The 19,334-nt window shown below is 36.6% G+C and overlaps 3 protein-coding genes across 7 annotated transcripts; all 3 read left to right on the forward strand.

Moving 5' to 3' along the window:
* Nucleotides 1-900: 900 nt before the first annotated feature.
* LOC123870397 lies at nucleotides 901-7,417 on the forward strand. 3 transcript variants are annotated; one of them, XM_045913681.1, is made up of 10 exons: nucleotides 901-920; nucleotides 1,868-2,061; nucleotides 2,176-2,339; nucleotides 4,725-4,918; nucleotides 5,000-5,233; nucleotides 5,456-5,627; nucleotides 5,716-5,890; nucleotides 5,970-6,636; nucleotides 6,863-6,978; nucleotides 7,137-7,417. In XM_045913681.1, exons 1-10 carry the CDS (start codon nucleotides 914-916, stop codon nucleotides 7,281-7,283), a joined length of 2,070 nt encoding a protein of 689 aa, XP_045769637.1. In that variant the 5' UTR covers nucleotides 901-913; the 3' UTR covers nucleotides 7,284-7,417. The 3 variants fall into 3 exon arrangements, with proteins under 3 accessions (XP_045769637.1, XP_045769636.1, XP_045769638.1); XM_045913680.1 differs by lacking the exon at nucleotides 901-920 and having other exon boundaries at nucleotides 1,768-2,061; XM_045913682.1 differs by lacking the exons at nucleotides 901-920; nucleotides 6,863-6,978 and having other exon boundaries at nucleotides 1,768-2,061; nucleotides 7,137-7,263.
* A 2,249-nt stretch (nucleotides 7,418-9,666) lies between these two features.
* LOC123870401 (ubiquinone biosynthesis O-methyltransferase, mitochondrial-like) lies at nucleotides 9,667-15,283 on the forward strand. 3 transcript variants are annotated; one of them, XM_045913687.1, is made up of 7 exons: nucleotides 9,667-9,794; nucleotides 10,129-10,260; nucleotides 10,342-10,518; nucleotides 11,369-11,483; nucleotides 12,562-12,696; nucleotides 14,112-14,382; nucleotides 15,045-15,283. In XM_045913687.1, exons 2-7 carry the CDS (start codon nucleotides 10,211-10,213, stop codon nucleotides 15,164-15,166), a joined length of 870 nt encoding a protein of 289 aa, XP_045769643.1. In that variant the 5' UTR covers nucleotides 9,667-9,794; nucleotides 10,129-10,210; the 3' UTR covers nucleotides 15,167-15,283. The 3 variants fall into 3 exon arrangements, with proteins under 3 accessions (XP_045769643.1, XP_045769645.1, XP_045769644.1); XM_045913689.1 differs by having other exon boundaries at nucleotides 9,701-9,881; XM_045913688.1 differs by having other exon boundaries at nucleotides 9,701-9,877.
* Nucleotides 15,284-15,756: 473 nt separating this feature from the next.
* Nucleotides 15,757-19,074, forward strand: LOC123870402. The gene is made up of 4 exons (XM_045913691.1): nucleotides 15,757-16,001; nucleotides 16,461-16,682; nucleotides 17,465-17,614; nucleotides 18,050-19,074. Exons 1-4 carry the CDS (start codon nucleotides 15,914-15,916, stop codon nucleotides 18,304-18,306), a joined length of 717 nt encoding a protein of 238 aa, XP_045769647.1. The 5' UTR covers nucleotides 15,757-15,913; the 3' UTR covers nucleotides 18,307-19,074.
* The last annotated feature ends 260 nt before the right edge of the window (nucleotides 19,075-19,334 follow it).

Genomic DNA, 19,334 nt, shown 5'->3' on the forward strand with positions numbered 1-19,334 from the left:
CATGTGTTTCTGTAATTAACCTTATCAAAGTGCACATTAGAGTAAAGTACTTACACAACTATTGCAGAACCGCCGCTGTAGGATTTCAGACGAAGCTTTTATGTCGAGATTATAATATTTACATATTCATAAACAAATGCTGTTTGGGTGCGTAATGAAAACACCAGCAAGCTAACATAGGATTTTCCACTAAGCTACCTCGCTTGTTGAGTTGATATAAAGGTTAAATTAAAAGTCAAAAATTTTATTTATAACTTTATGAAAATAATAATAACATCATGAAAACTGTTTTGATATAATATCTTTGAAATTGTATTAGGTACAATTTAAATAAAAATGTAAGTAGGTGCCTATCCACCGAGGGGGTTTTAGCACGAAAAAATCCTACATAACCCGATGTCTTTCCCAGGGCGAAAATTTCACTCCCGTTAACAAAAGAAAAAGTAGGTACGTATCTAAGTATGGTACCTTTTTTGGGAATTTCGGTAGGTATAAAAATATCTAATAAGGCTTAGGTCTTTTTTACTAGTTTATTTAGCAAAAACATTTCATTGTCGTCTAAAGCTGCCGATACAATACATTTTTTTTTTTTATTTGACCACTTAAAACTATCATTACAGGCTAACCTAATGCGATAGCTAAGTTAACTTAAATTATTTATATCTACTTATTATTAGCTTATAGTATATAGCTTATGTACTAGACATAGTTGTCTATTCAAACAAGATTCAAAAAAGCTTTATTCTTATAATGCTGAATGAAAAAATACAATACAGGAACATATTGCAGGGATAATATTATTATGTCCACTATTATTCATTATCAGGAAGATACAAAAGAAGTGTGTGCGGACATATTGGGATACGTGACAGCACGTTTATTTTGGACCCTCGCCGACGTTTCCACGTGATTGATGTTATGTAGGAGGTGTAGGCTTCAGATGGTCGGGCGTAACGAATTTATAAGAGCGGCTATGCACTGCAACCTATCCGAATCCGTGAAAATATTATCTTCCGAAGTAGTCGAAGAACTATTTGTATGGTAGTTTACGCACTATCCGATTTCTCTTCGTCATCCGTGATCTCCGATTCGGAATAAATATTCGGAACGAAGTAGCCACAATACTATTTGTACTAACGCTTTTGTATTACGAAGCTTGGATTTAGGCCAGAGATGGGATTTGTGCAAGCAATTATATTCAGTTCGATTTTTTAATATCCGTATTTTCACGGATTCTGATCGAATGCAGTGTGTAACCGCTCTAAGGGCACAATATACTGTTTCATATTGTTTGAGGAGAATTTATTAGTACCGAACAAGATGCGAATATTAGGAATATGACTTTCGTGTAGACCGTAGACTTTAACGTAGGTAATTAAGTCGTATAGTATATGTTATCAGGTATAGTTAGTAGGTATTGCTATCGCTAAGTGTACGTATTGTTGCCAAAAATCAGACTCAGTAATAAAACGCCCCTGGGATAGACGTTTTGGCTGTTTCAGTTTCACTATCCGATCTTTTTTATTTATCGTATCGACAAAAACAAAGCAAGAAAGCCACTTCCTCTCTGACCATCTCTGAGCTTCCAATGGAGCTGTGAATCGCTTAGCGTATTATTCAGGTTTTCTGTGAAGCTTTCTTGCAACTGTGCTTACTAAAACACAAAAACCTCATAAAAACCATAAATTAAGGACTAGGTATTAAGCAGCAAAAACACTTGTCAATGTAAGTCATGACAATTATTAAGTGCCATTCAAGATTTTCACATTAGGTGTATCTATATTCGCAGTATATATTTAAATAAATTATCAATAGTACTGGATAAATATGAGTAAAGCAACTCCAAACAAAACCTCCATATTAGCAGATGTAACGCCTTTTCTTAAAAGCACTTTCACGTTGACATTTGCTGTAGAAATACTTGGGGTAGATGTTTGGCGAGACTCCGTCGAGGGACGACTTGAACTTGAACCTTATCAACAGGCAATGAGGATATTGTATCAACTATATCCTGGACAATCTTTTGAGTTGGATATTCTTATATGGCCCCAAGTAGCTAAGGTAAGGGTGAATAACTAAATTGATCAACGCGTCAGTTGATCCAAGAGCTAGCGCTTATTAAGCAAAACTTCTAAGCCTGGCAATCGTAAGAGCATGTGGCTCTTTCCTTTGCAGATTTGGTGCGGAAATCAGTACGCTTATGTAAGGACATGGCAATTTTTAGAAGAACGTTGGCTTACCTTTTCTATTCGGCACGCTTTTCCTGTTAGAGTACATGATATGCTTAAGCAAGTTGCTACAGTCACATGTTCTATGGGATCTAGTAGTCTTGGTACTAAGTAGGTTCATTTCTAAAACATTAGTTTTCATTAAAGTAAAATATCATCATCATCATTGTAAATCGAATATTTGAAAAGAGCAACCGTTGAGTTTATTGCTGGTTCTTCTCGGTAGGCAGGCAAGGCAATGCAAACCAGTAGTAGATGCATAAAACGAATGCATAGTACAAAAGTACGTGTAAAAATTGGTTTGTATAAAAATACTTCTATTCTATTCACCATAACCATTTTTTTTTATACACAAAATGCCTAACGCATACCCTTCCGTCAGGGGAAACGGAGAGGTTATGTGGGGCTTGCACCCACTAAAACCTGTGTTTGTTCCTCAGCGGACTGGCGGTTGCGCGTGTATCACTAAGGTAGTATTCACGGGGCTATTCGCTGCCGGCCGATTTCGGTCGTAGGTATCTACGTCGAAGTAGGCAAGTATCCAGCCACTAGCGAGCTTACGTCATGCGCAGTGAGACTCCGACACAAATGGATACAACCCACGCGGACGAAATTTTGAGGTTTTGCAAGTAATAAGTATAATAATAATTTTTTTTTGTAAAAAAATCAGGAGTGAGCAAGCATAGATAGTAATTACCTAACTATAATAAAGACGTAAGATATATAGAAAAAAGTGGCAGCAAAATAGTACGACCTTTATCGTCACGACTCACAACATGGAACTCCGAGTGCTGTTGTAAATTGCACTCTGTTTTTTATATTGCTGATGATTTTGTAATAAAACTCAATTTTGTTTTTAAATTAATAATTTAATGTTAATTTCAAAAATAATACCATATTCGTTCTCAACCACCCCGATAACCTTGAAATGTAACCTATAATGCGAAAGACTGAGTTTGTTGTGGGCTCTTTTCAGACTTGGGCGCGTTTGGAACCCTCGTAGCTTTAGTTTTAAGTTACGTAATTAATTATCACCACTATATCGTACAAATTTAACAATTTCGACCATCAAAAGGAGTACAATTGTACCTACTTTAAATAAATGATTTTGACTTTGACTTTGAAAGTAACAAATTAGTGCAATAGCCATCTTGGATTTAAAGAACCATCTTGGATTTAAAGAATAATAGCATATCCGTTTTTAGTCACCCCGAAAACCTTGAATATGAGGCCCATAATGTAAAAAATTTTCGGCGGCCATTTTGGATTTCAAAAATAATATGATATTCGTTCTTTGTCACCCCTAAAAAGCTGAAAACGACACCCATAGTGTGAAAATGACAAATTGGAGCGGCGGCCATTTTGGGTTTTTAAAATTATAGCAAATTTTACAGATAAAGAAACCGTTTTTTGACGGAATCCTAAAAACCAACCGATAACTAAATGCCAAAATATGTCTCAGCAAATAATTAATTTAATCGACTTAAATCTACTCTTTTTAAACTTGCTATATTTTACTTGTTGTTTTTGCGTGTACGATTTGAAGTTCACGATTCCCGCGTAAAAGTAGAGCTGGCGGCGAGAAGCGTAGTCCCCCTTCGAAGGCCGTCGGCAGAGTGAAAATTCGGCTCGTGCGCTTCCTGTTATATCAGTGAGATTTTGTATCGCAAATCCCCATACGATTTTGTATGGAGAATTTTTGTGGAAATACTTGGAGCGCTTGAATGTTTTTCATTAAATAATGAAAGCACAAAAGTCTAAAATAAGATAGGCCAATAATACTTCAATTTCTTTCATTTGTAAAAAGAATTTTTGTTTCGTGTTTACTGCAGTAGACAAATCATATTTACGGGAACTTTACAAGGCGTTTTGGTTGATTTTTCGTGATTTTAGCAATGTGTTTCAATTTTTCTTTGGATAAATAAGGTATTTTCGTCAAATCCGAAAGGCTCTCAAAGAAGATCAACCTTTTAAACTTGCTACACTATTTTTTGTTTCTAAAAATATTTCTGTTTAATACGTTAAACAATGGTAATTCGTGAGCATGTTTAGCGTATAAGACCCTTCACCGCACTCCCGCCAGGTCTTGACCCGCCGCCAAGCGGGCGGGTCCCATCGCTAGGCTGGCTGCTACCAGCTCCGTCTCAGAAGCGCACCCGGAACACGGCGCGCTATCTCCTGACCTGTTATGTATCGGTTGACGCACGCCCCTTACGCCCGTCAACCGCAGGTTGGCAACTTATGGAGGCCGGAGGTCGTCATTTGCCCTTCGGCGCCCGCTGCGTCTCCTGCGAGAGGGATCCACCATCGAAATTTCCCTCTCACGTTCCGCCGCCTCCTTTGCAGACATCACTTCCTCGCAAAAGGAGGCAGCGGCACCATAACCATCATACTGCATACCCCTTTTTTCAGCATTTAATAATGAAGCATGATGGTCACCATAACCATCATGCTGGTAAAATGTAATTTAAAAATAACATGACTATTAAATTTTAGTGCAAAAAACGACAAAAATTTTGAAGCATTCATGCCACGCTTAAAATTTGGAGAGCGTAGATATTTTGCACCTGTTTTAAAAACAGAGGAAACCACCGAACAATTTATGCAGGAGCTCGTATGGAAAAGTGTCGAAGAATTTATCCCTGCTTCTTATTTAGATGGAGTTTTTGACACACCTTATAGTCCAACTGGTTTGCTATTGTTTTAAGTAGATATATCTACCTGATATACCAATAAGAATAAAAACACTTACCTACTTAATATTATTTTAGATATAAGACACCAAGATAGAATATTATCCGAAGTACAGGAAAGTATATTAAATAAAACTCAATCAGTAGAGGAAGAAGATTTTCCGGTTGAATCTGAAGAATTATTAATAAGGCCAAGAGAGAAGCGAGATACAAAAGTTTTTAAAGACAATAAAAACAAAGAAAAAAAGAAAATAGTTGACATACAAAAAGAAAAATTGACTATTTCCTTGCCTGGAGATTCTATTTTAGCCGGTAACTTAGTACCGCAGCTTAGTTCCCTTTCTCTTTCTCCAATACCGAATGTATTTGTATATTACCAGAAAAATAATTCTTTATTATATTAACTACTACTGGATAGGTACCTACAGAAAAGGAAAATAAAATTAATATTTAAATGAATAATTATAAAAATTATAAATAATATAATAAAATTATTAGCTGTAAAACTTATATACTTATTTGCCGTTTTATTAGGATCGGGAAGAATTATTGCTTTTGAAACTACCGGAGAACGTCCTCCAGAACAGAGTTCAATAATAGTGTTGATTTCTAGCAATAATTTACCAGCAGAAGACGACTATCCTATTATATTTATCAACGTAGAAACTTTAAACGACATCCCTATCCAAGAATTTAAAAATCTAAGGTATTTAGGTTTACCTACTTAAGTTTTTTACAATTTTACTACTTAATGATCGCATATTCATAAAATTTTATACTTATCTTCAATATAGAATTACACAAGTTTTCACCAGATGGAAAATTGGAGAAGAGGAACATGACTCTTCGAAACAACATATTAAATTAATAAAAACTGTCAAACTTAATGATCATCACACCGTACCTCTACAGTTTTCTAAAGCATCTGAAATCACTGCATCTTTTCTAGATGGTCCATTTGAAATACAGGTACGTCCAAAACGAAATACCTAGTTAACTTTTTATAAGCGTTTGATACTTGACCTATGAAAATCTTACTTTATTTTAGCTTCGAGGTGTGCGTCAATCGAAATTAACAGACCATAAACCAATTCTATTCGGAGATGATAAAAACGATCGCAACTTTGGATTCACCTCACCTCCTAAAACTAAAGCCATACGTCTTGAAGAAGAAGTGTCCATTGCTGTAACAAAAATTGATGCGAGTTCGTTAGCCAAAGAAACTAACGGAATCATTAGAGGGGAGTTTTGCCTATTTCCTCTCAAAGTATCTCTAACAGAAAGAGGTCGTGAAGATAACTGTACAAATGACATAAACGGGATAAAACAATCTAGCTCGCCTGATATTCTTATAAAACCATCAGTAATATTAGAAGCACAGATGACTCTAGAGGTATCAATAGGTGTAGTTGGATGCCGGCCACGTAGCTTGACAGAAAGCTTTCTCAGACTGTATTGCTGTTCGAGCGATTCATATGCTACAAATGCTTTGTTACAAAAAATCATAAAAATCAATGAAAATCTTATCGAGACAAAGGATATCAATGACTTGTTGACAGGATTTGCTTTGGACACAATTGATACGGTTATATTTTACGTTGAAGGTAGAAAAGATGGACCAATTTTAACAGTTTGGGAATTTACAGCAGATTTCTATCCCAAAATGAAGCCATTATTCTCTTGCTCAGATCATCATCTCGATAGAATTTATTCAGGTATTTTTGAATACACAATACCTAACTATAAAAATTGTCAAATTTTGTTATGTGGAAAATATTACGGAAACCTTTCAGCAAAGGTTGCCTGGTAGAGATTGCTCTAAGCAATAAGGCCACCTTTGCACACAATTGTTTTTTCTGTTTTCTTCCTTCTGTGTTGTTCGTTTACATGTTTTTGTGTGCGATAAAGACTTCTATCTATCTATCTATGGATTCTTTACAGAAATGCTAACCTCCACCACGCCATTTTACGTATTAAAGATGTTAGTCCCTATTAATACTCTCTTAGCGTGTCCACAAGTGTATGTGAAGCCTTCATTGCCTTTACCAACTAGATCTGTAAGTTCAAGAAGTATCACTAATTGACTAAACTTTTCCTGATTATGAATTTTAAATTATTTTTGATTGAGAATTTTTGACTATACCTACTCTAGTGTTTCGACATTTTTATTGGTACCTACAAAATCAATAATTTCATTAAAATGCTATTTTTTCAGGCCTTATTGAAAATTGGGCGTTTGATTGCAAGCAAATTCAAGTTAGCTCCTTGCAAAAGTGAGATGCCGACTAATGAAGAACTACGCAGTTTTAGACTTGAGTTGTGCATCCCACCTAGACCACCTCGGGTAGCCGCAATGCAATAAATAATTATAAAATTAATTTATAGTAATTAATTATCATTACATATTTTTTGCTACTTGGATGCTACATGGATACATCGCTACCTACTACAGCTTATTATACTAACGTAGCATACGTGCTACACGACAACGTAGCGTACGTAGGTACAACTAACTAAAAGTCGCTCAGTGCGCTATGGAGCGAGCTAATGCTGGGTGCACAGACCATAGGGGGTATTCCATGGCTGGGTGTCACGATAATCACTCTCACGCATAATATAATCCAGAACGAGGAAATTCGCAGAAGGACAAAAAGGACCGACGTTGCTCAAAGGACTAGCAAGCTGAAGTGGCAATGGATAAGCCATGTCTGTCGCAGTACAGATGGCCGATGGGGCAGACATGTTCTAGAGTGGAGACCGCGTAAGCACAGTGTAGGACGACCTGGACCGATGACCTGAAAAGGTGGCGGGGAACGGGTGGATGAGGAAGGCGGAAGACCGTGTTTTGGTGGTGCGCTCTTGGAAAGGCCTATGGCAGAAGGGCGCATACAGACTGATGGAATGGAGTAATATGGAACATAGTACATACTTACCTATAACAAAGATAGTTCAAAGTTCTAATATAATAAATATTTTATTCTACATAATATTATATTATTTCTCTTGAGTCTTGAGTCTTGATTGATTGATGTGTATAAATAATAAAATTAGGCCTTTTTTTTTTTAAATAAAATTTATTGTACGGAGTAATTTCTTTATTTTTAATTGTAGGTCAAAGCAATCTATCACAAAAGCAGCCATTATGAAACGATTAAATTATCAAATATTGCCTACGCATATTCCTATGTTCTTGCCCTGGTAATATGTTATTGCTTGGAGTATCCAAACAAGAACATAGACACCAGCTGCGATGACCGATGACACGCTACCAACCATCCCACGCGGCGCCGTGGCCAGTGCCCAGCGGAGCACTGCTTACAATTAAACACCCCAGGCATCCTGCAACCTCTTGCTGAATAGCTGTAAATGGCTGGTTTACTTAATGGCTTAATATAATAAATATTTGAAACAATAGCCTGTATGCCCTGTATGTACTTTTAAGTCTTAAGTGTCAGAAGGCAATCGGGGTGGGGACGCCTCATGCCCCGTACACCCGCACAGCCGCCGCGCTAACCCGGTGCGGGATAGCGCGGGTGAGGTGCGGGTGTGCTGGGTGTCCCCCCCGCCTCATAACCCGATTGCCATCTTGACCTGTCGCGTAGGTACCTACTTATAGGTATTTTCTATTTTCATAGTGTTCGACGTTATAACTAAAGTCTGGTCCTCACGGGCTCTTAGTTCAGTATTTAGCAATTAGTTAATTATCCACAAGGTTGTTATTATTTCTATGAAACTACTTAACTAGGTACTGAGAGTAGGTAACTATTATAGTTTGAAAAGGCAAGGCTCAAGATATTTTTAATACTTTAAGGAAAATTCTACAGAAAGTAGGGTTTCCGTTATCTGTGGGTTAAAAAAGTCGTGAGTGGAAAATGGAAACCTCCCCTAATCTAAGGGTGGCAGGTTCTAAATTTCCACATTGATGAAGTAAAAGTGTGAATGTGGAAACGACTTCGTCTGTGTTGGTGTTAGCTGGTGGGCGTACTCTGCCTTTTTGGAGTGGGTGTTTTTTTTGTTAAAACTGACTAGAAAGCGCTCTAAGGGGGTGCCGTGCCGTGCATATGTCGGCGAGCGCCGGCACAGACGGGGTCCATACTTGTATAGTCTAACTAACTTGTTACAAATAACTACAAACTTGACATTGGCTAATCTTTGTAAAGCCAGACGAGAGAAGAAAAAAAATAGGTTCATGGTGGAAACACTTAATTGTTATTTGTCACTTGTCAGTTGTCACATGTCTTTCAATGTCAATTGTCAGTTAACAAAGTCAACTTGACACAACTTTGAAGCAGTGTGACCATTTGCGGCAGATTTGACTCCTACAATTTAGGCAATAATCCTCTGGCAGAATAGGCTGACGATTTGAAAAAGTGGGAAATCCTCTAAATAATTTTTGAAAAAAAAAATAAGAAAACTTTTTATTTTCTAAGTTTTATTATTTACTTTATTTTAGTATCTCGTACCCGAAGGGTGCCAAGTGCCGATGGAACCCTATCACAAAGCTTCCAATGATCGTCCGTCCGTTCATCTGTCAGTCAGCCAGTCCGCCGCGCCGGTGTATCTCGTGAACCGTAATAGCTAGATAGATAATATAAAATCTCTATTTCAATATTTCAAATTTCAAATAATTTCAATCAAAATTATCACAAAATGCTTTAATGGTTTTGAAATTCTTGTGATGGCATATTTTTGGTATTTTTTGGGAGTTGAGTTTGGCAGATTGTTAGCCAGTGTTGAGTAAATTCACCATTTTTGAGATGGTCATACTACTTTGAAGCTTTGAAGAGTGATCTGTGAAGTCCACCCAGTCCACAACACAAATAAAAACACAAAAATAGTCGAAAAATACAGAAAAACTGAGTAAAAAGCTTTGGTGAGAAAGTTGTAAATAAATGTGTTACTTTTAATTATGAATGCAGTTTAAAAAATCACTTTATATTAAGTATATAATATTTTGTAAGTAAGTACTGCAACTGCATAGCCTTATGCAGTTTTAAAAATAATATTTACTGCATGATTTTTTTTATTACGCTGCTTTACTTTTGTAATGCTGTTAATATTCAATTAAAGCCGTTAGTATAGATGATAACTATTAATGTGTTATCAATAAACTTAAAATCTACATTTTATATAACCTTTCTATGTTAATTACATAGGCTCAGAATATGCATATGTCTATGGTTAATTATGTCTCATAATGATTTCAGATGTATCTAAATACAATAAGTCCTTAGACCTACTTCGACTTATTATTTATCCATGAAAACACCTTAAAGTGAAGAAGGAACAATGAAGACTCATTCTCTTAGTTATTTGAAAATGTTTATGACAAAAAACATGTAAGTACAACTAATACTTAATTAGGTAGGAACTTCTTTTACCAACAACTATTTTGGTATACAATTTTAATTGTTTTTCAGACGGTCATGTACACACAAACTTCCATGTAGAGGAATTGCAACACTAAACTTTAATAAAACTCTTACAAATGAAAGTACAGTAGACCAAAGTCATGTGGACAAACATAGCAAGCTTGCGAAGGAATGGTGGGACCCCAATGGCAAAATGATGGCACTGCATAGTTACAATTTACTTAGGTAACCTTTATTTATGTTTTCTTTTTACCCAACTATTTTAGCAATCTATGTATGTATGTGTGTATCCAGATTCTGTGTGTTCCACTGTAGCGCCTAAACTATTGGGCCGATTTTGATGAATGAGGTGTCAATTGACTTGTTGTAAAAAGCCGGGTGACATAGGCTATATTTAATGTGAAAAAATTTACCTTAAGGATGTTACATCAAAAAAAGTAGGAGTTGATCATCATTTCATCAAAATTTTTTTTTGCTATTGTATTGACTGAAATGTCAAATGAAAGAGGAAAAAATTCTGAGTTCATGAATATAAATGAACTACATCAATAAAATATACCAAACCACAAAAAAAAAAAAACAATTTTACTGTAAATTAATAATATTTAGTGTTTAATAACACAATAATTGTAGTCGGTTTTAATTTTCAACTTTATCTTGTTTGATGATAAATTAGCCCTTATCTCTAAAATCACCTAGGATAACAGCTACAATGACAATCATAATCACCTCTGATTAGATGACACTCTTGTTATTGGCTGAAATGCATTTTAGTAGCAACATAGTCAAAATACTATAAAGTCAGATATTCATAACAATTGAGATTGTTTGTACCAATAATAATTGATGTACTTTTTCCATAACTAACCACCTGCATTCTAAAATGGAAGAGGCTATCTAGGAAAGGGAAAGATGGCAGTTTAATGAAATCCACATTTTTTTGTTTTTTTTATTTGATCACAAGTTAGGCCTTGACTGCAATCTCACCTGATGTCAAGGATGATGCAGTCTAAGATGGAAGTGGGCTAATCTGGAAGGGCACTTAAGTTAAGATTTTTCTGTTTTTGTTTACCAGGGTCCCATTTATAAGAGATGGTCTAGTACATTATGAGCCTCATGAGAGAACCCTCTCACCCTTGTCTAATAAAAAAATATTAGATGTAGGATGTGGCGGGGGCATACTATCAGAGGTGAGATAATTCTGTATTAACAGGTAATTCAGATCCTTTTGCACACTAGATTGCTTGTGATATTCAAACAGGTTCTACCTTTTGTTTATATTTTATTGTAACAGCCTTTTGAAAAAGTAGTCTGCCAAATTTCTTGCTGGCTCTTCTCTGTAGAACCTGCTTTCTGAACTGGTTGTAGAGTTTAATTATGTCATAAAAGGCATGGGTTGGCATATGTGAAATAATATGTAATATGACAGACTTGGGCGCGTTTGGATACCTCGTAGCTTTAGTTTTAAGTTTACGTAGTTAATTATCACCACTATATCATCTTTCAAATATAACAAATCTGGCAAACAAAAGTACAATAGTACCTACTTTGAATAATGAAAATGAAAAATGAAAAATTTCTTTATTTACACTTAAAATTGCCTTAAAAAAATTTTCAAAAGAAAAATAAAACCGACTTCAAAAACCTCCATCTCCGAAGATATTCATCAGATCTTCACCAAATTTATATGGGACCACCTGCACAGTATACCCTTTCAAACAAAAAAAAAAATTTCCAAATCGGTCCAGGGGTCTTTGAGTAATCGGGGAACAAACAAAAAAAAAAAAAAAAAAAAAAAAAAAAGATCCCGACGAATTGAGAACCTCCTCCTTTTTTGGAAGTCGGTTAATAAACAACGATAACAACTGCGTTAGTTAGGTACAAACTGTGTTGCAGTTGTTAACGCCCACCTCCAGATTAACAAAATTAGGTACTAACGACAAGAAAAATAAATATATATATGTAACAATCTTAAAAATCAATGAATATTGTGTTAAGTTAATATGCATGTGTGTGTGTGTGTGTGTTTGTTTGTTTGTATGTGCATGCGAGTGTGAATAGATTATTTCAAAGTTACGATGTCCTCCGTGTCCCTATAAGAGAGTGATTTAAGCCATTGAGATATAAGTATTTTACAGGTTCGTTGATTAGCAGAGTAAATATTTAAGTGATAATTTACTTTGTTGTATATTATTGGGCTAGCATAGCAAAAATGTTTACTTGCTAGTTCAGTTCTGCAATTGATTTTGACTTTGACTTATGTTTCAGGCAATAGCTAGACTTGGAGCTAATGTAACAGGAATAGATGCCAGCAAAGAATTAATAGAGCTAGCCTCAGAACATAGCAAAATAGATCCAAAGTTAGAAAACAATAGACCATGCTACCAATGCACCACAATTGAGGTAAATTCATATCATTATCATCATCGCTGGCCCACTACTGAGCCAGGGTATCTTAGAATGAGAAGGGCCATAGTTCACCACTCTGACCAAATGCACATTGGCAGATTTGACACATCTTTGAGAACATTATGGAGAACTCTTAGGCATGCAAGTTTCCTCACGATGGTTTCCTTCACTATTAAAACTGCTTTCAGTTTTATGAGTGTTGTGCCCTGTCCATTGCTATGTCTGTCACTCTGGTTTTCCTGTGGATCTCCTCATTTCTGATTTGATCACGTAGAAAAACTCCACACCTATCAATGCTGGCGTAACATTAATAAATTGGAACCAAAGTCACACTAATAATATAATTATAAAGCTGAAAGTTTGCATTTGTGTGTACCTGTGTTTCTTACTCTTTCACGCAAAAACGGATGGATTTGTCTGGGAATGGAGATAGATTATTATAGCTTGGATCAACACATAGGCTACTTTCTATACCTTTTTTAAACATTTATTTCCACGTAGGTGAAGTCGCGGGCACCATCTAGTATGTAGTTTAATAATTAAATGGACAAGAATGCTATTTTTTTTTTTGATAAAATTTTCCTTGTTAGCATTTCTCCTAAGTTAGCAATTGCCGCCGGATCTGCTTTGTGTCGACGAGGCAGACGGCTTAACGTGCTCGCCCGGACATAGCCGGGATTAACTACCACACCGCTCCCACGGGTCTTTGTTAATATTTGGTTAGGTTTATTTCATTCCCTGCTTTTTTGTGTAGGTAAATGGTTTATCATCATAGAAAATATTTCCTCTATATAAAGTTTGTTATCTTTATTTGTACAAGACAGTGGGAATTTGTAGGTGCTAACAAAGCGTCGAGGCTTCGACGTCACTGGCAGGCGTCAAATAATAATAATTAGTACATTTGACGCCGGTAGCCTTAAAGTAGTCCTATTTTTCTTTGATTTTTTTTCACCATAGCCTAATATTTGACATATCGTCGATTCAGGAAAAAAGAATGTTAACCATGTTAATCATGACAAATATTCCACCTTCTCCTCCAAATAAGCGTAAAGCTTGCACTAGGAGTAGATACGATAATAGTGCAACGGGTGGGGTTTGAACCGGTGGCCAGTGGGCTTGCAGTCCGCTCATTTAACCGTTTAGCTAATTTGTGATGGGACCTCAAATTCATGGTTTTCGGATTTTTTCTTTTATTTGTGCTATAAAATTTACCTATACCTGCCAAACATGATTCTAGTAGGTCAACAACAAGTACCCTATAGGTTTTTCTTAACCGACACGATAGATAGACACACAGACAAGTGATCCTTTTCTTTTGAGGGCCGGAATCCTAAAGAGAGAAAAAACGATGTATAAATTATGAGGCTCTGCACAAATATTATAATTAATTATTACCTACCTACTTACAGGAGCACTCGCAAAATTTCTCGGACCACTACGACGCAGTAGTAGCATCAGAAGTGATAGAGCACGTCGCGAACAAGGAGTTGTTCCTAAAGTCGTGCGTCCGAGCCGTCGCGCCCGGCGGCAAGATATTCATCACGACCCCGAACAAAACGCGCCTCATGCAAATCTTCGGCATATACGTCGCTGAATACATCTTGAGGTCGGTGCCGATGAACACGCACGAGTATGAAAAATTCACGACGCCGAATGAGGTCACGTTTTTGCTCGAGAGAAGTATGTATTATTAAGTGCCTAAATATTTTAGTCATATGTTCTAGATTTTGTCCCTCTTTGACCCTGTGTCATAACATGAAAATATAAAACGTATATCAGTAGCTCGATTCCGTAAAACCTGCATCAATCATTATTACAATCGCAATTGTTGTTATTGGCTAAATTTATGCTATTCTTATTGCAACAACGCATTGTAGCCAATAGTGAGCGTGCGTCAACCAATCAGAGGTGTTCTCGATTATGACATTGTATCTGTCATTTTAGCGCAATCGAGAAGCTGCAGATGAAGCTGAGTCCAGCTCTTTTTTGGTAACAACACTGTGGAGATCGATTTTGAGAGATAATGCTTCAGAATACTAAATACGAAGCTTGGCTAGCTTATCTATGCATAACCTTGTGTTATAGCCTATACAATAGGGCAATGTTATGTTCATATTACCTAAATGCCGTATAAGTTTCGTACTCGGTGATGAGTAAGACAGAAGATACAAAGTGCACGAGATTAGAAGAGATAGCGCTCTACGACCTATGTGGCGTACATTTTAGATACTTATAACGATCCTATTTACTCCTGTTTTACACAACTAGCTATTATAGGTCAAAATTGCCACTTTAGGTCCGTTACCACTTTATTAAAAAATATAATCAACTCATTGTTACAGATAACTGCCACGTCCAAGCGATCCATGGTCTAATGTACTACCCGATTGTAAACAAATGGCAATGGACCAGTTCTACCTCATTTGTCTTTGCTTTACAGGCGGAGAAACTAACTAATGAATAGGCGATATTTTTATTTATTTATCACACGAGCTTAATGTAGTATCAGGCTTTGTAAACGTTTGTTGGTATTGAAAAATATGTATTAGGCAAAACATTGTTTTAATAAAATGTAAGATCTTAAAATGTAAGAGTACTTATTCGACAGCATGTATCTAAATATTTATGTAGAGCGTCAAGGCTAGAGTGAATATGCGTAGTGTTACCTACGTCATGAAAGCTGCCGAAAATAGAGCGTTCGACTCCACATAGTATTCATTTATACCAAAGCTGTAGTGCGTTTCGTGTGCGTCACAAACGAAAGAGAGAATGCAAGACAGTGCGTTCATTATTGCATGCTCTACAGTTTGATGCAAGTTAAAAGCGCACCAGTGTAATAAGACACAATAGGTATTTATTGGTATCCAGTTTCACTGAGACGACTCGTGAGCTACCTATGGTGCGGGTTGCGGAAGGATAAGATGAAAACTTTGCAGTTTTTAAAAAGTGGAGTTCCAAACTTAGCATAAAATATAATAATTATTACAGTAGGTGTGGCATCGCACTCATAATACAGAAAAAGAACTTTTTCTTTTGAAGAAAAGAACAGACTGTGTAAATTGAAATGTAAGTATCTTTAAAATCTGTCATTATCTGACAATAAATTATTTACTGATAATCATAGATGATAATATAAATCTGTAGGTAATTTATGGGATTTATTAATCAATGCATTTTTATCTCAAATAAATCGGAAATGTAAAGAGAAGCGATGTCTCTCATAAAGCTTCTCAAATCGTCCAAATTGTTCAAGAAAGACGTTATCACATTTCTGATCATAAAACGATATGATCTTGGCGGTAAGTGAAAATCAGGTGAAAATATTTGGATTTTACCATTTTTACTGGATTTATTCTTTACTAGAAAATGCCCACGACTGTGTTCACGTGGACATAGGTTTTTAAAAATCCTGAGGGAACTCTTTGATTTTCTGAGCCCATCTCCAATATGCAAGCTGTCTCTACCCGTCAAAATGGGTTAGGTAATCGAAAATTTCGTGAAAAGGTAACAGACCGAGAGACAACTTTCGCGTTTACAATAATAATTAATATTAGTATGGATAGGGATAAACCACGTTGCAACTAATACTTTTCCAGTGGTACCTAGGCATACCTAGGTTATAGATACATCTAACTAGGTATAATCTAGGGCTTAGGGACAGACGTTCTACCTACCTGCTAATTAAGTCTGATAGGTCTTACCAACTGCATGGAGTTCTAACTTCTAACATAAATGATTCTGTCTTATTTTCATTCTAGTAATTGACGACAAACTTCATTACATAGCCGTGAAGCCGTCAGCGTCAGTATCCCAACTTCGACATAAAGTGTGGCACCTCCTCGACCTTCCAGACTATTGTGAAGAGATCATCATACTGAAAACTGAGAAAGACCATGAAATACCACTAACTGAACTCCGTAAAGGCAACAATCCGCAACATCCTTACGTTATGGAGGTTTGGTTACCAGGGAAGAAGAGTTGTAAGTCACCTTAGCCCTTTTTTTTTTTTAATTCTTTATTTTGTGATGGGGCTTAATCACTTCGCGATTATGTCGCTCCCATGAGTAAATCAACTTATATAAAACCTTAATCACTAAGAAAAACCTTAGCCCTTTTGCGTATCCATACACGGTGTAACCAGAACGCTAGCAAAAATTTAGTGTTATACTACCTACCTTAACACAATCCAATTAGATAGTGAGGAACGTATGGCCTAGTCGCGATAACGCATCCGTGCCTCCGTGCCTCGGAGAGCATAATATTAAACTGGTTATTATCACTAACATCTGATTATAACTGTAAAAGCCTAAGAGTCGAAATCTCGTTATCTTAGTCGAGTTGAATGCGTAAGGGTCTGGGCCCTCATCTTTGAGATCTCATCGCATTGTTCCAAAAAAACTCCTACCCTTGTGAGTAAGAGGGTAAAATTTAAAGTTGCAGCAAGAATACCATAATTTCCGACAATCAAATATCAATATCACCATCGTCAATTGTAGGGACTTGCACGCGCTACGGTCTTGCGCCGCCTGAACCCAGCGGCTCTCTGAGACTCGTTTTATGTTATCTGTTTATCTACTGGGAGGTCTTCCAACGCTGCGATTTTCGGTACGAAGTCTCTATTCCAGCACCTTGGAACTGCAGTCCCCAACGTCTATATCGGTTTTACTACGGAAGTATGTGCCCTGCCTGCTCAATCAAACAGGCCTTATCAATTCGTGCGAATCTGTGATGAAGTTTTGTATACAGAAGTGCTTCGTTATAGGTTCAACGTCAATACATAACAACATGCTGACGATGGGAGACAAGAAAACCTTAAACGGTGTACCACAAGAGAATCTGAAATCAAACAATTGTATTTTCGAAGAGGCAGCTAACCAAGAAATGAACGAAAAATCTTTTGGGACCGAAATTTGTAAGAGATTTACTTCTCATTCTGGGAGGAAATATTGATGATAAGTATGAAACGGTAGCAGCAATGCGCTGGGCACTTGATTGCTGTCACAAAATTATGTATGATGCAGCCTAAAGTGGAGCGTGACTGCCTAGAAGATGCCTTTACTCTTTTTGTGAGAGATATCAATAATGTAGATGGCGAAGAATACAGCGTTTTTTGTAGGGGTACTAGTTAATAGGCCGGGCTCTCTTGGTCACGAAACCCGAGAAAGAGGCGTTTATGCGATAGAAAGAGAAGAGTTGATTAAATTTTAGATCTACGAGCTCTTTTGTATACTAAAAATATTCGCTAATTACTTTAAAATATCTGCGAAGTCCTATCTTACTTCTAAGTAAGTAGATACTAGGCACTATTTATTCTAAGGTAATAATTATAATTATTTTTTTAAAACAGCGCGCACGACTATTCTATACAACACCAAAGCCCTTAACAAGTTACGCGTGATGGAGCAGGACAGCAATCAGAAGCTCCCAGGCACGGAATACAAAAAATCGGAACTCTCCTGCAAAATGTCGTCATCGTCGATATTTTTCAAACTTCACGGAAGAAAGAGTCGAGACAACTTCGTGAACATTCTGCTCAAAATACAAAACGATTTGACAACTTTAGGCAATAAACTGTCTGATTTGGAAAATCGGATACACGTTTGAATAGTTTGCTGATCGCACGAGTCGCGCGTGTTCTACGCAATGCAACGAATGTGCGATCAATATTTATCTTAGGTAGAACGCGACCAGATCTATTTGCCCATTTCTATCGCTTTCTGTCGCTCAGAAAAATAGTTGAATAGAGCAAGACAGATTGCTTGCAAGAATCGATATGCGGATCCTGAATAGCTCTTGCAAGCAGTCTTTCTCGTTCTAGTGATGGGTTTTCCAAGTGAAAGAAAGGGATGGGGATGTGGAAGAAATGCTATTGCGGGCGGGTAATTCTAGTCCAGTCCTGTCCAGTCATATTTTTTTATTGTTGGTTGGTTCTGTAAATTAGTGTTGTAATAATAAAAACATCTTGTTCTAGTAAAAATAGTTTTACTCTCCAGATTAAAATAAATAATAGTTATTGTATAAACAATAATATACAACAATACTTAAATAAAAAAATAGTATTAATACATTCATGTAGTAGTATACATTTACTTCTCTTCATCTACTTTATATGGATCGATTGATATTTTTATGTACTTACAAATTATAAAAGTTTTATCGATACTGGTAAAAAATTGTGCAATAATAAAGGCTCATTTTTACTGGGCGATAAATTGGTCGACACAGCATGCGGGAACACCCCGCAGGCGAATTATCCCGGCTAGTGAGATATATTAACCGGTCAAAACTCCGGTTCGTCAAAGTACGCGGGATATCCCGCAGGCGATGAAGTTCACAGTTCAGCAAAAAGGAATGTTTTACAAATCTGCACTCCACTCAAAATCGACCAATCAAAATAGTTCCCCATATGCGGGCCGTATGGCATGCGTTTTAGAAATCGCCCGCACCGGGAATGGGTTTCCTATCGACCAATGAAAATGAGCATTACCAAATATTACTTGAGGTAAGCTTTAACAAGTTGACTAGGAAACCAACTTTCACCCTCGTTTATAAATACAGAGCCTAAGTTTTTCATTCTAAGATTGAAATCTATAGAGCGCACTTTGATTTTGCTTAGACTTAAGTTTCAGTTA

This window comes from Maniola jurtina, chromosome 12 (genome assembly GCF_905333055.1).
Source record: "Maniola jurtina chromosome 12, ilManJurt1.1, whole genome shotgun sequence".
Taxonomy (NCBI): domain Eukaryota; kingdom Metazoa; phylum Arthropoda; class Insecta; order Lepidoptera; family Nymphalidae; genus Maniola; species Maniola jurtina.